The following is a 20,725-nucleotide window of genomic DNA, read 5'->3' on the forward strand; positions in this document are numbered from 1 at the left end:
CTAAATTAATGCCAAGGAACTCGATGGATGTGGCGGGACCCATGTTTTTTTCCTGGGCGATAGGGATTCCGAGCTCTGAAAAAACAGTTTGAACTGTATGGATTTGCGCGGCTGGAATGGCGTTGGGTGGCGAAATGACTAGAAAATCATCTAGCAAGTGAATGAGGGGAGGAATCGTGTAATTGTTGGACAAAATCCAGCAAACGGCTTCTGAAAGCATATAAAAAATCTTGGGGCTGCTTTTGCAACCGAATGTTAAACGAACGGCAAAGTAGAATTTTCCGTGCCAGCGTACCCCGAACAGGTGCCAAAAATCAGGGTGAATAGGCATCACTTTGAAAGCAGAGGTGATGTCGATTTTTGCAAGCCAAGAGCCTCGACCTGCAATTTTAATCATCTCGATTGCTTGATCTATGTCATGGTATTTTAGAGAGAATTCGTCGAGAGGGATCAAGCTATTGATGCTTGGTAACGAGGAATTGTGCGGGGCTGATAGTTCGATTATAAGATGCTTTTTACCGGAGAATTTCCTCGTAGCCACTCCAATGGGGCTGATTCGAAATATTTCGAAAGGGGGGTTGTCGAACGGGCGGATCATGAAACCTGACTCGACTTCTTTTTTGATCAGATCATTTACTACTTCTGGTTCTGCGAGTGCGGATTGAAGATTATTACAAATGATAGATTGAGTGAGCGGGCATTCCACGCCGGGTTTAACACTCTGAGGTCTAAAAACGCGCCGGCGCGTTTTGCAGTTTTTTTTTCACATTGCAGCAAAACAGACTTAAAATACTCCGTCATTTTTTGTCATAGAGACATAAGTAATATATCAATTGAAACTATAGAATGTCTTCTTTTTTTTGTGTACACTCACAATCAAAATAAAACGTTGTGCTTTTTAAAAATAAATAAAATATACAGGGTGTGCTGTCCTGCCGTCTCCGTCTCTGCAAACATCATTCTAAAACGTCACTAAAAGTAACTAAAATAGATGGCTTATACATGCTACATGGACATGAGAGATATGTCTTTGGAAAGCTTTAAGTATCTACTTTTAAACAAAACAAATAAATTCTAAAACAAATATTCTCCCTTTATGTAATCAGTATAAAAGTAAAGAGAGGTACTGTTTCTCCTGTCTGACCTAATTATCTTTAATGTGTGCCCGCCCACGCGCAGAGCGCTCTATTCATAAGATAATGTGCTGAGGCGATCTATGCAAACTGTAAACGCCCCTAACAGCGTCTTAAAAAGCATCAAGTTTCATCAGATTCATTCGCTTTCCTTCGCGTTTGGAAGATGGCACACTACACAGGTGAGCAGGCTCTTCAGATGGTCCTGGACAGTGAGGAAGAGTTCACTCTTTCCTCGGAAGAAGAACACGACTCTGACGATGAACGTCTGTATTTTGAAGAGCGACTTGATCCAGCTGAAGATACAGTTTCTGATGAGTAAGTGATTTAGTTTTACTTAAATTATTTGACGTGTTTTTTTTTCTATATAAGCGTACATATATATTTGCCTTATATTTACATCTATCTATATAACTATATATATAACTTTGTCTCATAAAAACGCTTATAAATAGAATGCTTTTCTGTTGATATAGGGCCTACTTAAATTATTTATATAAGCGTACATCTATATTTATAGAACAGCTTATTGCAGAGCTCTGTGGTGTGTCGTCACAGAAAGCAGCTCCAAAACAGACCAAAAGTGACCATGTACCGGTTCCAGGAGCAGAGCTGACATCAGATGCAAGGAATAATGCCACCGCTGGTCGTCGGAACTGCATGCTTTGCAAAGTACAGCTTGGTAAAAGGCAAGACACACCTTGGAAATGCCAGGCATGTGACATTTACTTGTGTCTTCAGTTGAAAAGGAACTGTTTTCAAAAATGGCACACAAATGTGTGACTGTTCAGATTCTCTGTTCACCACCTCTCACTGACCATTGGGCTGCAAAGATTATCTATATGTGATCAAGCAGGTTATGTATAGGGTGTAAAAGTGGGCTTTTTTTATAAACCTTACCTTTATTTGCCTGTATACACAAAATGTGCCTTTGACCCTAGTTTATATGTGGATTATATTGTTAACTTTATTTTAAATAAAAAAGAAAAAAAACAATGATATGTCTTGTCTTTGCATTTTCTTAGTTGACTCAGTCACATTCCTGACTGAATGGCTCATTATGCGGCTCATTAGGGGCAGGGTCTTAATCTCCCCAGGTGTAAATCACTTCATTATTCATGAAGAGTCACACCTCTTCGCATATGGCCTACCTAAACAAAAAGTGTCTTAGAAATTTAAAATCAATACAATGTTTTATGTGTCAGAGTAGGGAGGATCATTTCCACATCATTTTGAAGCAAAAACTCTACACTAAAATATACAATTCTCAAAAGTCTTGTGAAAAAACATTTAGCATGCATTTTGAGGTATTGTTTCAGTTACTTTTTTTTTTTGTTTTTTCAATAACCACGCATAAACATTATTCCTTTAAAAACACAAACATGTACATACATGTTCCTCACATATTATGGTAGCCTAGTTTGTGCTGAATACAGTGTAATGACACTTTTGTCATTAATATGTTTATAACCAACTGATAAAAGCACAAATGTCAGGGCATGTCAAAACTTCTCCAGGGCCCAAAATCAGCCTCAGACTCCAGAGGGTTAAAGCCGTGTTCGAGACCAGACAGCAGATAATTAGTAAATTCGGCATCCGGGTGGTGAGCCAATTCGATAGAAAGACGAGAAATGTTCACAGGAGTCGATAAATAATTTTTCTGTTTTTTATTAAGTGATTTAGACACCGGACATACGTGACGGGCATGAGCACCGCCGCAAAAGTTGCAGATATGTAAATATCTGCAGCGCTGTCTGAAGCAGCCCGCAGTGTTGAAACTGTTACAGGGCTGCCTGCTGTCTGTGAGAGGATGGGCTCTTCTCACATCTTCGTTAGCAAAGGTTGCTGGTCTTGGCACATAGCTGGTGGATTTGACTTGGGTTGAATCCGGGCAGGGGGGAATGGAAGGGTTAATCTGTTGGCACGTCATGGTAGAATGTGCCACTGACCTGCATATGGCACACGAAATGTTTCTGCAGCCTAGAAACACCCTGCTGTGGAGATCGGCATCAAGTGCACCCCAGTAAGGGCACTGATTCCACTGGGCGACTCGCACGGCACATTTTGCAGAAAACAGTTTGTGGTAGGTGTAGAAGTGCCCGCCCCCATAGGACAGCGCCAGCTCAGCTATGATTGCCAGATAATCGTTTAGTTCGCGCCGCCTATGGGGGAAAGCTGAACAGATTATTTCAGTAAAACGGGAAAAAGCAATAGAAAACTCAGAAAAAGAAAGCAGACGAGATGAATGTGGATTTGAGTTTTTTAGGGTGACTGAGAAATCGCCGCAGTCTATTTGACGGTTAGAATCTGGAGCCAGTATTAGAGAGAGAAGAGATGATAAATCTACGTCCGCACCTGCCAGGATCTGCGCTCGGATGTTTTGAGCCACTGGGGGGGGGCTCCGAGGCGACCGCATTCGGTGGGACGGGCATCGCTGATGCTGTGAAGAGAGAGTATGGTGATTTGTTTTGCAGGAGTGGATTGCAAGAAGCAGTGGCTGCGGCTGTGTTTGTCAGCAGCGGTGGCCTCATGCTTAGATCAGCCTCTGGGGCTTGAAAAGGAAGACTTAATGGAGCATGGAGGTGAGCTCTAAAATCTTGAGCTGAAGGCGCCCTCGCTTGCGCTGCCTGCCACTGAGAAGGGGCGGGGTTAGAGACGTTCGGAGGGAACTGGTGAAAGCCCTGAGCTGTGCTGGTGTCTGCGAAGGGAGCTGGAGGCCACTGATAATAGGGAGGGTTGTGGACGGCAAGGAAAGGCTGAGAGGCTGAGGGGAGGCCTGTTGGCCCGGCCGCATACGGTGTTGCGGCGAGAGGAGCCGAGTAGAAACGCTGGGCTTCAGCGAGAGGCGGACTAGGTCTTACGGCGGAGGCATCTGGGGCACGGCCCAGGCTCGCCGAAGGCCTGTTGTTGCGGCCCGACGACTGAGTCGAGCCAGACCTTGTGCGGGAAGATGGAGGAGTTGAGCGAGGCGAATGTTGGGCTTTGCGGGCTTTGCTCTGCCTGTTGGCCGTCTTGGGAGCTGGAGTGGACTTCGGAGAGAGGTAGGCTGACTGTAGATTGACGTATAGATCGAACAGTTCCGCTTTGTTCAGTTTCCGCGAGAACTGTACATCTGAATTTGCCAGCGCTTGCCTCAATCCTACTACTGTCCACTTGCCAATAGGTGGAATTGTTGGGACGGCTGAATGATAGGAAGACGCCGGGGAGGTATATTGAGGTCTCGCCGGTGGAGGCGAGGGCTGAGCTCGCCGTCTAGGCGAGTGTGTAGCTGCGTGGGCAGGCGGTCGGCCGCGCCTGGAAGCCTGGGGCTCGGGTGCAGTGTCATGTGGAGGAGAAGTTGTCGAGGGGCCGGCAGGTGGAGGCGCAGGATCCTCCGGAGAGCTAGCTTCGTCGTTAGACGGAGAGACGTTAACTTGTGACATAATAGCAGAAGGGCGAACCGAAATGCTGATAAACTGTCAATCGAACGGAGGTAAGTCTGCAGTATATATACCTCCATTGGTTGATTAGCTGAATGCTTTCCACCTGTGATAATTAGTCTAATAATCTGCACCTGCTCCTCCCGAATTTTGTTAATAAAACATCATTTGTTTTCAAGTACTTTCCAGGCCTTGAATCCATGTGTCTGAAATTCAAGTACTTTCAAGAATCGTGGGAACCCTGTATTTTATATTATACAGAATTATACAGAAGTGTTTAAAAATGAAAATAGCGACCGCTCTTGTCTCCGCGAATACAGTAATAAACGATGGTAACTTTAACCACATTTAACAGTACATTAGCAACATGCTAATGAAACATTTAGAAAGACAATTTACAAATATCACTAAAAATATCATGATATCATGGATCATGTCAGTTATTATTGCTCCATCTGCCATTTTTCGCTATTGTCCTTGCTTGCTTACCTAGTCTGATCTTTGAGCTGTGCACAGATCCAGACGTTCTGCCCTTGTGTAATGCCTTGAACATGGGCTGGCATATGCAAATATTGGGGTCATACATATTAATGATCCAGACTGTTACGTAACAGTCGGTGTTATGTTGAGATTCGCCTGTTTTCTGGAGGTCTTTTAAACAAATGAGATTTATATAAGGAGGAGGAAGCAATGGAGTTTGAGACTCAATGTATGTCTTTTCCATGTACAGAACTCTTGTTATTCAACTATGCCGAGGTAAATTCATTTTTTGATTCTAGGGCACCTTTAAATATCTGAAACCTCGACTTACTCCAGTAATCATTAGAATAATCAAACTATTACTCGATTAGCAAAATAATGGTTAGCTACAGCCCTAGTTGAAGGAGATGCTGAAGTGCAGATCTCTGAAATAAATTATGTTGTGGGGATGGAAGGCCAGAAAAGCAGGGATTGTGTAGTGACAGAATCTGGAAGCACTGAAAATCAGAATAGAGTCAGGAAGGTAAATTCATGTCGACCTAGAGAAAAACTACTAAAGTTAGGTGAGGATGAAATGAATGAGGCTGAGGATGAGGATGATCTGATGATCTGATGTTTCAGATCTGTCAGATGTTTCCCAGGTTGTGATCAGGTTTACTCTTTAGATGAGATAAATTATTTTTGGATGAGACTTTAGGAAAGGTTCCTGATGTGAGGAATTTCTTTTCAGATGTAAAGAGATTTAAATTTTTAGTTCTACATTGTCAAAGGAGGGTAGGAGAAGATAAATCGAGTATGTGAAAGAGGTTTAGATTAAAAACACACAGTTGTTTGACTATATTACTGGGCCCATCTCATAGACTTTAATTGTTTTTCTATCAGGTTAATGATATATTTTATGCCCCAAACAAACATCACAGAAAAACACTAGATTTAGAGAGAAACAAACATTCATTATTTTTAACCATGTCAAAGAATTAATTCACCTGTCGCCGAATACGTTCCCCTCCAGTGTAGTTCTTATAGTAATATGACCCGTTTCACTCTGTCTCTGTCACAGTTCCCTTCCGTGTTTGGACTCAATCTCCCATCATCCACCTTGGCTCACTGTGCACCCTGTCACAAGACTTCAATCACACACAGCTGCATCTGATCAGCACTCGTCACCAACAGTATAAAGGACTCTCACTCAGTCACACTCATTGTCCGGTCTCGTTAACACGTTACCTGTATGCGCTCCTCAAGGACCTCATTGGGAAACCTACCTGTTGCTCCATTTGTCTTCTGTCTCCTATATATACTTTGTTAGATGTGTGTGAAGTCCCTCAGCGATTCGCTGGGTTGGAAATCTGCCTTCATCCGCCATTACTTCGTCTACAATAACAAAGGACAGTATTACCATTCTATTTATCTCTATTCAACTGAAGATTAATGAATTGAATTGAATAAATTCAAGGTGCACATTTTCATTATGCAAAGCAAGTCTCTTTGAACTTTAGTAAATGAATGGAATGTGTGTGTGCCACACAAACCAGCAACCGATAAAGAAACAAACTATCATATAAATCAGACTGTACTTTGCTGTAGCATCCAACATCAAACAATGATTACAGTATCAAACTGAAGTGTCAGAGGTGAATATGCTCAAGTTGTAGCTCGTTTTAGGCTTCTCATCATGTTTGCGTATAGGGGTGTAACGGTATGCGTATTCAAAATGGAAGTGATCATTCCTATGCCTTATGTGATCATCCCTATGTCAGCAGGGCACGTATGTAGCCGTTTGGAATGCACTTGGCAAAGGGAGCAACATAATTTCCTCATTATCTTCAGGTGGGATGTTCCCGTGAAAACGCAGCACAGTGCCTGTCAGCAGATGGTGTTCCCTCGGCTCCCGCAGGAGTTCAGTTTCTTTGGAAAATTTTCTCCACTGATGCGGCAGTGATGTTCCTTCACTCCTCAGCTCCTGCAGGAGCTCCATTTCTCCCTATAACCCTGACTTCACTGTCACAGCAGCATTACCTTTCATGCTTTGCATGTTAGCATGTTAGTTGCAACATTTTGGGGAAGTACTCTGGGTTCAGGCCAAATACCGAAGCCCTCTCCTCGGACAGCACACCAAATATGCATACTATTTATGCATCTGATTATTTGTAAGTGTGAACTCGTGAAATTATGTTCACATTCAAATTATCTAACTAATCATCACATTAATTAAAATTAAATATTTAACGTCGTTAGATTTCTTTAAGGCACGTGCCACGCATTCATTCATTTATTAGTTTATTCATTCAGCTATTTTAAAAGACTGGAATAAGAGTACAAATACACACGCAATCCTTTTTATCAGTCAAATTCATTTAAAAATGTAAACTGAACAGGTATGAAATATGATCAGTAAGAGAAGTAAAGTTAATGAGAAGATGAGCACTGGACTGCTGCAGGTTAGTGGGGAAATTTATTTATTTATTATTCAGAATGCACAGATGGAAAGAAAAAATATTTATAGGAACATTTCAGCAGGTTCAAAATAATTTATGTAAACACAGAGAACATGATTCATTGCTTTAATGCATTGACAGCCATAAAACGCAATGATAATCTGCATTCTCATGTATGTAGGTGCACTGAACGTTGTTACCGGAGTTGTAATAAGTAGAATGCAGAAGTTGTGCAAGTAGTCCATTGTTTTTATGCTGAGATAATCATTGTTCTCTTCCCACTACTAAACATAACCCTCACAGAAAACGATTGCTATTTTTTTTTAAATTTCAATAAAAATTTGAACTTAAAGGATTAGTTCATTTTCAAACGAAAATTACCCAAAGCTTTACTCACCCTCAATCCATCCTAGGTGTATATGACTTTCTTCTTTCTGACTAACACAATCATAGAAATATTAATAAATAATGGCAGTATGCGTTACCAAACGAGTATAAGCTGAAGAAAGCGCTTCCATCCACATCCATCCATCATAAACATATTTGATACGGCTCCGGAGGATTAATAAAGGCCTTCTGAAGCGAAGCGATGCAACTGTGTAAAAAAAAAAAAAAAAAAAAAAAAAAAAAAGCCAGATCGCCTTCCGTATTTGTTACGAGTGGAGACTCAGGCGGGAGATCCAAGTGCAGCATTTATTAGAAGTGAGAGTGGTCGTACAGGCAGGGTCAAAACAGGAACAAACAGGAACAGTGAGGAACAGGCAGAGTCGTAGTCAAGGGACAGGCAAAGATCAGGACAGGCAGCAACGGGTCAAAAACAAGAAACAGGCAGGAACGATAACAGACAGGCAGACAGGGAAATAACGCTCGGAATTGTCACAGGGTGAATCAAGACTTCGCAAATGGGTGGTGTGTGTGAGAGTCTTATATAGTCCTGATAATGAGCTGCAGCTGGGTGTGGTGATTAGTGATTAGTGTGAAGTGTGTGCAGGTGAGTGGCAGAGAGGATGATGGGAGATGTAGTCCGGGGAGTGACAGGAACAGACGGTGATCGTTACATAACGCCCCCCTCCCGGAAGGCGCGTCCTCGCGCCGTAAAAGGAACAGCTAGGGAGGGGGGGTGGGTGCATTGGAGATCTAACGGCAGATGGGGACGGAATCTCCAATGCAGCCCCAGGGACTCAGGCAGCCACGGCGGGTCAGGTGCCTCGGGCAGCCACGGCGGGTCAGGAGCCTCGGGCAGCCACGGCGGGTCAAGTGCCTCGGGCAGCCACGGCGGGTCAGGAGCCTCGGGCAGCCACGGCGGGTCAGGAGCCTCGGGCAGCCACGGCGGGTCAGGAGCCTCGGGCAGCCACGGCGGGTCCGGGGCTTTGGGCAGCCACGGCGGGTCAGGTGGCTCGGCAGCCACGGCGGGTCAGGTGGCTCGGGCGACCACGGCAGGTCAGGTGGCTCGGGCGGCCACGGCAGGTCAGGCGGCTCGGGCGGCCACGGCAGGTCAGGCGGCTCGGGCGGCCACGGCAGGTCAGGCGGCTCGGGCGGCCACGGCAGGTCAGGCGGCTCGGACGGCCACGGCAGGTCAGGCGGCTCGGACGGCCACGGCAGGTCAGGCGGCTCGGACGGCCACGGCAGGTCAGGCGGCTCGGATGGCCACGGCAGGTTAGAGTCCATGGGTGACCCCAGCGGGTCAGAGTCTATACATGGCCCTAGTGGCCTACAGTCCATGAATGGCCATAGTAGTTCAGGGGCCCTTAATGGCCATGGTTGAGCAGGGTCCCCACCCACAAGCTCCCCACCCCTAGGTATACCGCCCCCCCCCAAAAAGTTCTTGGGGAACTCAGCGGGACCCGTCGCAGGTTCGTGGGTAAGGAGTTCGGGTGGCGCCGGCAGGGCCAGGCGTATGGGTGAAGCCGGCAGGGCTGGAAGCTTGGGTGGCGCCGGCAGGGCTGGAAGCTTGGGTGGCGCCGGCAGAGCTGGAAGCTTGGGTGGCGCCGGCAGGGCTGGAAGCTTGGGTGGCGCCGGCCGAGCTGGAAGCTCGGGTGGCGCCGGCAGGGCGAGGAGCTCAGGTGGCGCCGGCAGGGCGAGGAGCTCAGGTGGCGCTGGTAGGGCGAGGAGCCTGGGCGGCGCAGGCAGAGTCAGTAGTTTGGGCGGAGTAAGAGAGGCCTTTGGAGTGGTCTCCAGGTCCACAGCGCCCTCCTGAAGGACGTCTGCGTCTTGAGGAGAGGAGGACGTCTTCTTCTTCCTCCTCCTTCTCCTCCTCTGAGAGTGAGGCGATGGTTCACCAGCTGGAGCGGTCTCTGGAGCGGACTCAGTGGCTGGAACGCCCCCTACAACCTTCAGCACCGCAGGGGCGGCCATCTTGCCCGCGGGCACTGGCAAAGCAGCCATTTTGTCCATCGCGTCCAGAGTGCTTGAGTCCATAGCAACCGGTGAACTTGAGAGCGTTGAAACTGACGGACTTGAGAGCGTTGAAACTGACGGACTTGAGAGCGTTGAAACTGACGGACTTGAGAGCGTTGAAACTGACGGACTTGAGAGCGTTGAAACTGACGGACTTGAGAGCGTTGAAACTGACGGACTTGAGAGCGTTGAAACTGATGAACTTGAGAGCGTTGAAACAGATGAACTTGAAAGCGAAGCAGCCGCCGGGCTTGAGAGCGTAGCGGCCGGCGGGCTTGAGAGCGTAGCGGCCGGCGGGCTTGAGAGCGTAGCAGCCGGCGGGCTTGATAGCGTAGCGGCCGGCGGGCTTGAGAGCGTAGCGGCCGACTGGTTTGAGAGCGAAGCGGCCGGCGAGGACTTGGGGATGCCAGCTGCTCGGACCGTAGTCAGTGGAGGATCAGCCATACTGGAACGCAATCCTCTGCGCCCTTGGATAGATCCAGAGACGTGACGTGACACTGAACGGTCAGCTGAGACGTGACGTGACTCTGGGCGATCAGCGGAGACGTGACGTGACTCTGGGCGATCAGCGGAGACGTGACGTTGCTCTGGGCGATCAGCGAAGGCGTGACGTTGCTCTGGGCGATCAGCGAAGGCGTAGACTGGTGTTGTTGTGATGGTGACCGCCATTTTGTGAGTGCTTTCCTGAGCGGCAGCCATTACGTGATTCTCTGTGGTGTCGGAATCCTCCGCGACACCCACAGTAAACGGAGAGCCAACAGTCAACAATGCATAGTCCATAAAACAAGTAAGTGAGGAACGTGGTCCCTCTTGTCTCAGTTTATTCTGAAGGGGTTGGTTGACGCCATCACAGAAGAAGTCTATAAGAGCACAGTCAGGCCAGTCTGCATAATGGGCAATATCCAGAAACTTCTGAATGTGGTCCTCCAGGGAACTATTACCTTGACGAAGGTGTGATGTGATGTTGTAATGGTAGCCGCCATTTTGTGAGGGTCCACTGGTGCGGCGGCCATTACGTGATTCACTGCGGTGTCGTGTTCCTCCGCGACTCCCACAGTAAATGGAGAACCAACTGACAACAGAGCATAGTCCATAAAACCGCAGAGTGATGAACGCGGTCCCTCTCGTCTTAATCTACTCTGGAGAGGTTGGTTGATGCCATCACAAAAAAAGTCAATAAGAGCACAGTCAGGCCAGTCTGCATAATGGGCAATATCCAGAAACTTCTGAATATGGTCCTCCAGGGTACTATTACCTTGACGAAGGTGGATGAGACATATAGCTGGGTCCATGCTGATGCTGAATGTGACGGAAACACTCACGGTAGCTGCTGGATCTTGGTGTGGCGAAGTCTTCTGTTACGAGTGGAGACTCAGGCGGGAGATCCAAGTGCAGCATTTATTAGAAGTGAGAGTGGTCGTACAGGCAGGGTCAAAACAGGAACAAACAGGAACAGTGAGGAACAGGCAGAGTCGTAGTCAAGGGACAGGCAAAGATCAGGACAGGCAGCAACGGGTCAAAAACAAGAAACAGGCAGGAACGATAACAGACAGGCAGACAGGGAAATAACGCTCGGAATTGTCACAGGGTGAATCAAGACTTCGCAAATGGGTGGTGTGTGTGAGAGTCTTATATAGTCCTGATAATGAGCTGCAGCTGGGTGTGGTGATTAGTGATTAGTGTGAAGTGTGTGCAGGTGAGTGGCAGAGAGGATGATGGGAGATGTAGTCCGGGGAGTGACAGGAACAGACGGTGATCGTTACAGTATTCTTCAAAAAGCTTAGGCTTAGGCCTTTCCTGCTCAACTTTCCCTATTCAACTTCCATTTTCCATTTTTTTCATAATTTGAATATGGAAGGAGGTCTGGTGGAAGCTAGATATTTTACTTCTTAACTTGTCAAATATGTTTTTTTGTTTTTTTACACAATTGCAGGCCTTCGCTTCAGAAGGCCTTTATTAATCCTCCAGAGCCGTATCAAATATGTTTATGATGGATGGATGTGGATGGAGACACTTTCTTCAGCTCATACTCATTTGGTAACACATTCTTTCATTATAAAGCTCGGATGTGTCAGGATATTTATTAATATTTCTACTATTGTGTTAGTCAGAAAGAAGAAAGTCATATACACCCAGGATGGATTGAGGGTGAGTAAAACATTGGGTAATTTTCATTTGAAAATGAACTAATCCTTTAAATTCTAATGCTAATTTAATAATACACAATTGTGTTCTTGTAAACCATATGTACCAGTTAATTTTTTTGTGATTGTTATTGTGTTATAAACATGTTCTCTCTTCTTGTGTTCAGATGCCTGTGATCTCACACTGGATCCAAACACAGCACACACTCAACTCATTCTGTCTGAGGAGAACAGAAAGGTTGTACATGTGAAAGAGAAACAGTCATATCCTGATCATCAAGATCGATTTAGAAATAATCCTCAGGTTTTGTGTCGAGAGAGTCTGTCTGGACGCTGTTACTGGGAGGCTGAATGGAGTGGAACTGCGGCTATATCAGTATCACATAAAGGAATCAGCAGGAAAGGAGGAAAGGATTGTGTGTTTGGGTCCAGTGAATACACCTGGTGTCTGATTTGCTCTGATAACAAATTCACTATCCGTTACAATAAATACACTGACATACGTGTCCCTTCAGGCTCCTCTAATAGAGTAGGAGTGTATGTGGATGTGTTGGCCGGCACTCTGTCCTTCTACAGTGTCTCTGATGCACACACACTCACACACTCACACACTTGCACACAGTCACCTCCAAATTCACTGAGCCTCTCTGTGCTGGATTTGGGTTTATGTCTTGTCTTTTGGATTCCTCAACATGTCATAGTCAGATTAGATTAGTTTCTCCACAATTATAATTGTTAAGTTGATGACTTGCAGTTCTTCTACTAGATTCCACTAGATACCTTTATAGCCCTATACATAAATATATGCAAGGATGTGTATTCCCTTGTTTCTGAGAACAGAGTTTTCAGACATAATTACTTATTTTTATTAGTTTTTGCATGGACATATATATTTAGAGATTATCGCTAAACTACTTTTTGCCAAAGTTTGGATTTTTGTTTTGATTTAAAGTGTGTTTTTGCATCATGAGTACAGTCAAACCAGAAGACAGAGAACGCTTTTAAATACCCATAATCTAATTTGAACATCAAAATACAAAAAAAGGTTTTACGTCCTCAGGACGTGTTATGTGTATAAATGTAAGGGCATGTATTTTACTCTGTGTGGGTATTATTTTTGCCATTGTGTTCTCTCTTTCTCACTCTGCTTTCCGTGCAATTAATTAACCATGCGCATGATTTATAAATCGAGGGAACGAAATAGTAATTGTGCACTCAATTTATTTATTTATTTATTTATTTATTTTTTGCGTGACATGTGTGGGGCTCCATAGTTTTTTGCTGCGATCGAATGTAAAACTGGTGTGTCTACCTTTGTATTGAAATTAGTTTGTACACCTTGTTGTTTGTGTGCTCTGGTGTCAAATCAGTGTTGCAGTCCTTTTGCTATCAAGTAGTGATTTTTTTCCTTTTGTTTCTCGGTATTAAACGTTTTCCTGGGGTTAAAAGCTTTCCTGTAGCTCAGTGGTTAGAGCATGGCACTAACAATGCCAAGGTCATGGGTTCGATCCCAGGGATTGCACATACTCAGATACAAATGTATAATATAATGCAATGTAAGTCGCTTTGGATAAAAGCGTCTGCCAAATGCATAAATGTAAATGTAAATGTAAAAGGTTTTGTATTTTTCTTATATTACCTATTTTTAAGTTATGCGAGATCTACGTAGAAGGTGCCACTTTTTCTTTTGTAATATGTTTATCCCTGTTTTTGATTAGCCAGGGTGTAGAGGGAACCTTATGTTATTTCTTTTCTTTTACTTACATTGGTCATTTAGTTCTCCTTCCAATAGTTACTAACCCTTTTGTTTTTTGTTTGTTTGCTTCCCTTTTCTTTGCTTAACTCAAATAAATAAATTTAATTTGCATCATCAAGTGGTTGACTCACATTTCTTGGGCAGAGGACTGAAGGAAATCCTCCATGTTTAAGTTTCACCTTTTTGGTTTCATTTAAATCTGTTACCATCTAAAATTATCTTTGAGATCTACCAGAGTTGATATGAATCAGGCCCAAAATATATTCTGGGACCATCTCATGGACAGCTTTAAAAACATAGAGTAGCACCTTGTATTGAATCCGGAAGCCAATTTAACTGGAAGCCAATGCAGCTTTTCCAAACTGGAGTAATATGCTCCCTTTTCTTTGTTGTTAGTAAGAAGCCTCGCAGCTGTGTTCTGGACCAATTGCAATTTTGAAATAAGAGTTTGGCTTACTCCCAAATTAAGTGCTTTACTGTAGTCCAAATGGGAGGAGATAAATGCATGCATCACTATCTCAAGGTGTTTGAAAGGAACTGTATTGCACCAGTTACTACTACGGTGTCAACCATCTCAGATAGTCGATTACCACATCTGATGTCCAATGGCCACGAGAGAAATGAAGAGGAGGCAGTTGTACTAAATTGTACTAATTTACTCTTTAAAGCGTTAGTTCACCCAAAAATGAAAATTATGTCATTAATGACTCACCCTCATGTCATTCCAAACCCGTAAGACCTCTGTTCATCTTCGGAATACAGTTTAATATATTTTAGATTTAGTCCGAGAGCTTTCTGTCCCTCCATTGAAAGTGTATGTACAGTATACTGTCCATGTCCAGAAACGTAATAAAAACATCATCAAAGTTGTCCATGTGACATCAGTGAAAAAACTACGACTTTATTCAGCATTGTCTTCTCTTCTGGGTCTGTTGTCAATCCGCGTTCACGACTCCACAGCTTGTGACAGTGGTTGCTGCTGTGTAGGAGCTTCTTCCATCACTCTTAGTTCTTCGTCCGTGTATTCGGGTTCAAATAAATATGGCTGAGCAAAAAAATGCAAGTCTTCCTCTGTGTCGAAATCATGTTTGCGAAGGTTGTTTTGTTTACAGCGCACGTCTCCCTCAGACTGTAAACGAAGCTCGGGCCCACCAGATAACACGTCAGCAGCGTCTTACGTCAGCAGCATCACTGCGGAGTCGTGAACGCAGATTGACAACAGACACGGAAGAGAAGACAATGTTGAATAAAGTCGTAGTTTTTGTTATTTTTGGACCAAAATGTATTTTCGATGCTTCAACAAATTCTAACTAACCCTCTGACAGGGCTGGGGAGTAACGAAATACATGTAACGACGTTACGTATTTAAAATACAAAATTTGAGTAACTGTATTTCGTTACAGTTACATTTTAAATAGATGGTAATCAAATTACAGTTACATTCAAGAAGTATTTTAGATTACCAAAGTGATAACTTTGAATTTTAATGTCATTTATTTCATTAATAGGCTATTAAGCTGTTTGAGGACTTTTAACCAACGAGCCAATAGAGTACCTCAGGGATGACGTGTTTTTGTAGGCCAACCCGGAAGTTAGCAGAATAATAATGATAATGCAAAAAATAAGGAGATTGTGTTTTTTATTTTAATAAGTTTAGTTAAAAGTGTGATTGATTGATGATAATTCAATTGCGGAACCATGTATTTGCTATAAGAATGAAAATATTTGAAAAACAGTTATAAACAAGTAATGATGCAATCCTTTAAATCTTAATTCTTGAGTGTAGCAGAATTCAGTGGATGTAAAATTATCATGTCACATATGACACATTTTATTTAATGTGACAGACAAAAACAGTAACACCAGTGACGTATACATAGGACCAAAGATCCTTAATTTTTTCAACTAGAATTAAGTAGATTGGACTAGATTTTTTACATTTGGTGTACAATAAAAGACTATCATTGACACTTCGTGAAAGCAGTCAGTAAAAGATCATAAACAACATTTTAAAACTGTCTGTAAAATACGCTGTCTGTAAAGTCGCTGCACTGAATTTAGCCATAACCCCTTAATTTAGCCATTTCTAACCAAAGGAGGATTAACAATGAGAAAGAAAAGTTAGAATCATGTAATCTTAGTGCTATTTTATGAAAATAACTTAATGAATAGCTTTGAATAAAGTTTATCTATAAACATGTAACACCAGTGACATTTTTCATGAAAAATGCATTTTACACAATGGCTGCTGCAAGGTATCAATCCACATGTTGTCAATCATGATATATTCACTAAATTAAGTAATTTAATCCATTTGTATTCTAGTTTTTTTTTTAAATTCCCTAACAATAAAGTAGGTCACATCAGTGACTTCAACTAAAAGCTTCATATGAAATTATGATTTTCTAATTAAAATTTCTAATAACTGAAAAGAGATAGAGGACGTTCCATTGGCCTTTCTTCATTGATCTTCAGGAAATAGGAAGAAGGAAGTCAAGTGATGTCATCAGTGTGATTTTTTTTATTTCAAAATAAGAGATTTTTGTTAAAGGTAACACCAGTGACACAACACAAGGTGACCACTACATTCATTATATATTTTAACACCCGTCATTTAAAAAAAAAAAAATTTGAACAAGATCGCAAAGCTGTGCGCATATGATTGTGGGTGATTTGAGAGCGCGAAGAGCGCGAAGGCTACACATATGCATCCTTTCCTGTATATGGGATATTTTTTGAACGAAGGACTCAGTCCTTGTTTGAAATTCCAAGGATCCTCGACATTGGAACAGTCCTTCGACGGATGTCGATGACCTAGCATCCTCGAAATTCTGGCTTCCGAGGATCCTTCCTTGACATTGAGAAACGCCTGGAGTCTTGCTGCTTGACGTTTCCCGTTTCCATGGTAACTCAGATCCGCTCCAGTGTTTGAAAGGGATTGGAACGTTCAATGCTTACGCGCATTAAAACATGCCATAGTCACGCAGTATTTACAAACATAAACATCTAGAATTATAACATTACATAAATAAATACATAATTTAAAATTATTAATTATTAAATCTTGAATTTAAAATGCATTTTGTAGTTCTATCGACCCGTTCGTGCAAAATGAGACAGAGAAAACTTTATTTTTATTTGAAAAAGTGCTTGCAGTATTTTTTTTATACCAACACTTTACTTTTGTTATACATAAAGCCAGTCTTTCGTGCTTTTCAGATTCTCTTTAACTGTAAAAAAAAAAAAAAAAAAAAAATGTATATATTAGATTTTTTTTTCATGTCCACTACAAAGGGTACCAGGACTGAAGCAAAAAAAAAAAAAAAATCATATTTTAACCATACAGTATTATGAGTTAGAGTTCAAACACAGTATGTGAACTAGCTTTGAAGATTTTGAATATAATGCATGAAAAAATTGAGCAATGGCAATCAGAATGAAAAAATGTAAGATAGGATGGAGTCTCAAAAAAACATTTTGATTCTTTTTGTTGGTTGAGTGGGTGAACTGAAGTATATGTGTATAAAACAGTGGTTTTCGTTATCCTAAAGATTCTTCTCATGTGTTTTTTTACCTACCTGCGCTATACCATTTAAACAATCTTCGGTATGCTTTCATTTAATTTTAAAATGGATGGCGTCCGAGTTTCCAAAATCACAGAAACTTCGAGAACTGCTCATTTTAATATCAGTATCACAATAAGAGCCTGCTAGATTTCGCTGCTCATTTATGTGGGTTTATTATAAATAGCCACTTTTATGAACTTGTTTAGTTTACTTAAAGGTGCTAAAGAGGTTTTGTTTTATACATTTTTGCAATATTACTTGAAACTGTCTTTACTAACTGATAAAAAACAATTTATTAGGTGCACTGAAAGGAATAATATTAATATACATCATCTGTGCACAAGGAAGGGCCTTAAAAACATCAGCTAATCGTTTACGCGATCATCGCGTAAACGACTGGCCCTCTGACTTGTCAGTCACTGCCATGACGTTCCTTGTGAGAGACGTGCACGACTGCGCGCTCCAGTAACTTTCCACACTCCACAGGCGCCGCATGCAATGTTTTTAAAATTCGAACGCATTGTTCTATTGTTTTCTATGTCGTAGCTGGGCGCCGCGGACAGGCGCCGCATGTCGCCGCCGGTGTGCGTACATTCATAGAAAACAATGCGTTTGAATTTTACAGACGTGTCGCGGCGTTGAGCTTCGTGTCCGGTGTGCGAGCCCCTTAACACGACACAGCATACACCGGTGGTAAACAAACACTTGTGTTCCAATACTCGTGCATGAGTTTTGGGAGGTGTTCCCTCGAAATGAGCTGTGAAGGAGGGGGGTTGTTCTTATGCATGCGCTCATTTCAAAAACTCACTAACAGTCTTTGGTTTCTCAGTCGACGAAAAGATCCTCTGGATCACCTTTAAATAGGGTTTTATAATGAATTAAAATTATATCAGTAAATAAGTCAAAAGACATGTACGTCCTATTCCGTCCAAAAAGGGCTTTGTAGTGCACACAATGTCCGATTCCTCTGACCACGTTTCATCATATATCAGACGTTATGATTTTGATTTTGGCATAGCTGCTGATGAAACAACCTCATTTCGACATTGAATCGATGTTATATTTTCAACGTAATAACGTTCTGATGTACCGATCAAACAGCGAACGTTGAATCAACATTGAAATTTGATCGACGACTGATACTGATCTTTACAATCAAAAATAAATGTTAAATCGACATCTGTTTGCTATCTGGGATGTACAATGGTTGTGATAAATGCAGTCAGAAGGACATATAAAACATGCGCTGCGTGTGAAATCGCATACTTCCCTACTATATAGAATGTGAAAAACAGTATGCGAGGCGAGTAGTAAGTCCGAATTCATAATATTCAAAAAACAGTAGGCGAGAAGTACCCTGGATGACCTACTGCTTCCGCCCGAATTCTGTAGTAGGCATACGATGGACGCTGTGCTATCCCGTGAGGCCACAGGAGAGGATTCTTCATATTCGAAAATGGCGGAAAGTGGCGACATGCAGCTCTTTTCAAGTGTAAAAAAAAGTACCTCAGGTAAAAACCATGTTCATTGTGGTTAAATTGCACTTGTTTAACAAAGTAAACGACTGAATTATTGAAAGTTTAAACAATTTAAATCGATGAGAAGATTTTGAGTCGGCTGTAAAAAGATGTTTAATCATTATTACTGAGAGCACATCGAGCTAACGAACAGATCAAGATACATCAGCTTGTTAACACTGTTTTATTTAACGGAGACGTTCGTTATTAGGCAGTTTAATGAGATTAGAAAACTTAACGGAATTAAAATGATTTTTTTAGTTTAGCTGATATTTAGTTGGCAACATAAGCTAGTAAGTATTCAACAGCTTGTCAGTGTTGCATTAATAAATTGATCATCATGATGTTTAAATCATGAGTAAATACATATAAATACAAAAAATAATGTTTAATACTGTTTTGACGTTAACTTACAGGGACTGGTGAACACACTTGCGCCCTCATCCAGTGGAGAGTGACTAATGAAGCCCTCTTCACTGGAAAACACAATGCTGCCATCAAAGGATTGGAGTAAGTATACAAATGAGGTGTATAAATGTATTCAGGTGCTGTTGACAGTGAATGCAGTTCATACTAACACTTCCGGCAGCTTATTGTGTTCTAGTTTGTGCTTTATGTTCTGTTTTATGCTTGATTTCTGTGCATTTATTGCAGATTTTTCGTAAAAGATGAAAATTTAGAAGGCAAAATTTCTGCCGCTTTGGTCAAAAGGAAGTGGAAAAACCTAAAACAAAAATATAAAGTAAGATTTGTTTTAAAAGTGGTTATTCCCAAAATGTGAATTCTTTCAAGATTTAATTATGCTCATGTTTGTTCCTGTAATAGTAATGCAGTAATCTAATGAATATAATTGAATGTCTTGGTATTTTGCTTTTATGTATTTTTTTGTAGGATCTTAGATGTCCACAGACTGATGTAAGCACTGAATATTTGGTGAGTTTGGTGAGGTTACAGCAGCATCCTGGAAATGGTATGCTGTCTTGGATAAGGCAATAGGGGCGGACCCTCCATCACACCACCCAATCTTATTGGCTCATCCGGACCAGATGTTGCTGTAACCTTACCATACTCAGTGAGGTCAACATCTGTAAGAACAGGGAGGAAGAGGAGGGACATAGAGGAGCTGATCAGTGAGATGGAGGAGAAAGAAGCAGAAAGAGAAATAGAAGTGGTTGAAAGGGAGGAAAGAAGAGAAAGAGAGAGACGAGAGCAAGAGGAAAGATGAGAACAAGAGGCCAGGGAAAGAGAAGAAAGAGAAGACCGAGAAATGAGAGAGAGAGAGGAAAGAAGAGACAGGGGACAAAGGAGAGAGGAGAGATTTCTTCAGCTTTTAGAGCTTTTTGCAAAAAATAAATTGAATAAAAAATATTAATAGTAACTACACACTTTCTTTCCATTTATTTATGTTGGGATTTTCTTTGTTTTATGCCGTTTTATCAAGTTTCATTGCAATGTTAATGCCCAGAGTTTTAGAGTAGCTAGATTTTGTCAGCTGTAAAGTGCTCAATATTTAACACTGAGTAACAACTATTTTTAAAGCACTCATGTCCACACTGAATTTGTAGTAGTTTCCAGCGTTTGTTTTTAAAATGCGGAAATATCTAAAAAAAAAAAAAATGTTGACTGACAATGAGTGCAGTACTGTAGAGAACAGACCAGCCAGCTTTAAAATGTATTCATTTTATTTATTTATTTTCTAATTTAACATCTACATGATTAAGAGTACAAAGCTTAAGACAAAATCACTTAAGGCAAAATCACTTTTGCATCAGGTTGTCTAATAGAAATGTCTTAATATTTTATAATGGTGTCAGGAAAATGAAGTTCAGCATATTCAGACAGGTAACTTTAACAGGCAGTTTTCAAAAACTTCTT

General features: G+C 42.0%; 2 protein-coding genes across 3 annotated transcripts in view; one reads left to right on the plus strand and one right to left on the minus strand.

The window, feature by feature from the left end:
• The window catches only part of LOC125243928 (NACHT, LRR and PYD domains-containing protein 3-like), an 83,194-nt gene extending 69,313 nt beyond the window's left edge, over positions 1-13,881 (plus strand). The window contains 2 exon segments of the mRNA XM_048153794.1: positions 12,179-12,595; positions 12,598-13,881. Of these exon segments, the coding sequence (XP_048009751.1) occupies positions 12,179-12,595; positions 12,598-12,743 (563 nt within the window). The 3' untranslated portion in view covers positions 12,744-13,881.
• The window catches only part of LOC125244061 (stonustoxin subunit alpha-like), a 1,172,099-nt gene that overhangs the window by 1,079,562 nt on the left and 71,812 nt on the right, over positions 1-20,725 (minus strand). The window lies entirely within an intron of this gene.

This window comes from Megalobrama amblycephala, linkage group LG1, assembly GCF_018812025.1.
Source record: "Megalobrama amblycephala isolate DHTTF-2021 linkage group LG1, ASM1881202v1, whole genome shotgun sequence".
NCBI lineage: Eukaryota > Metazoa > Chordata > Actinopteri > Cypriniformes > Xenocyprididae > Megalobrama > Megalobrama amblycephala.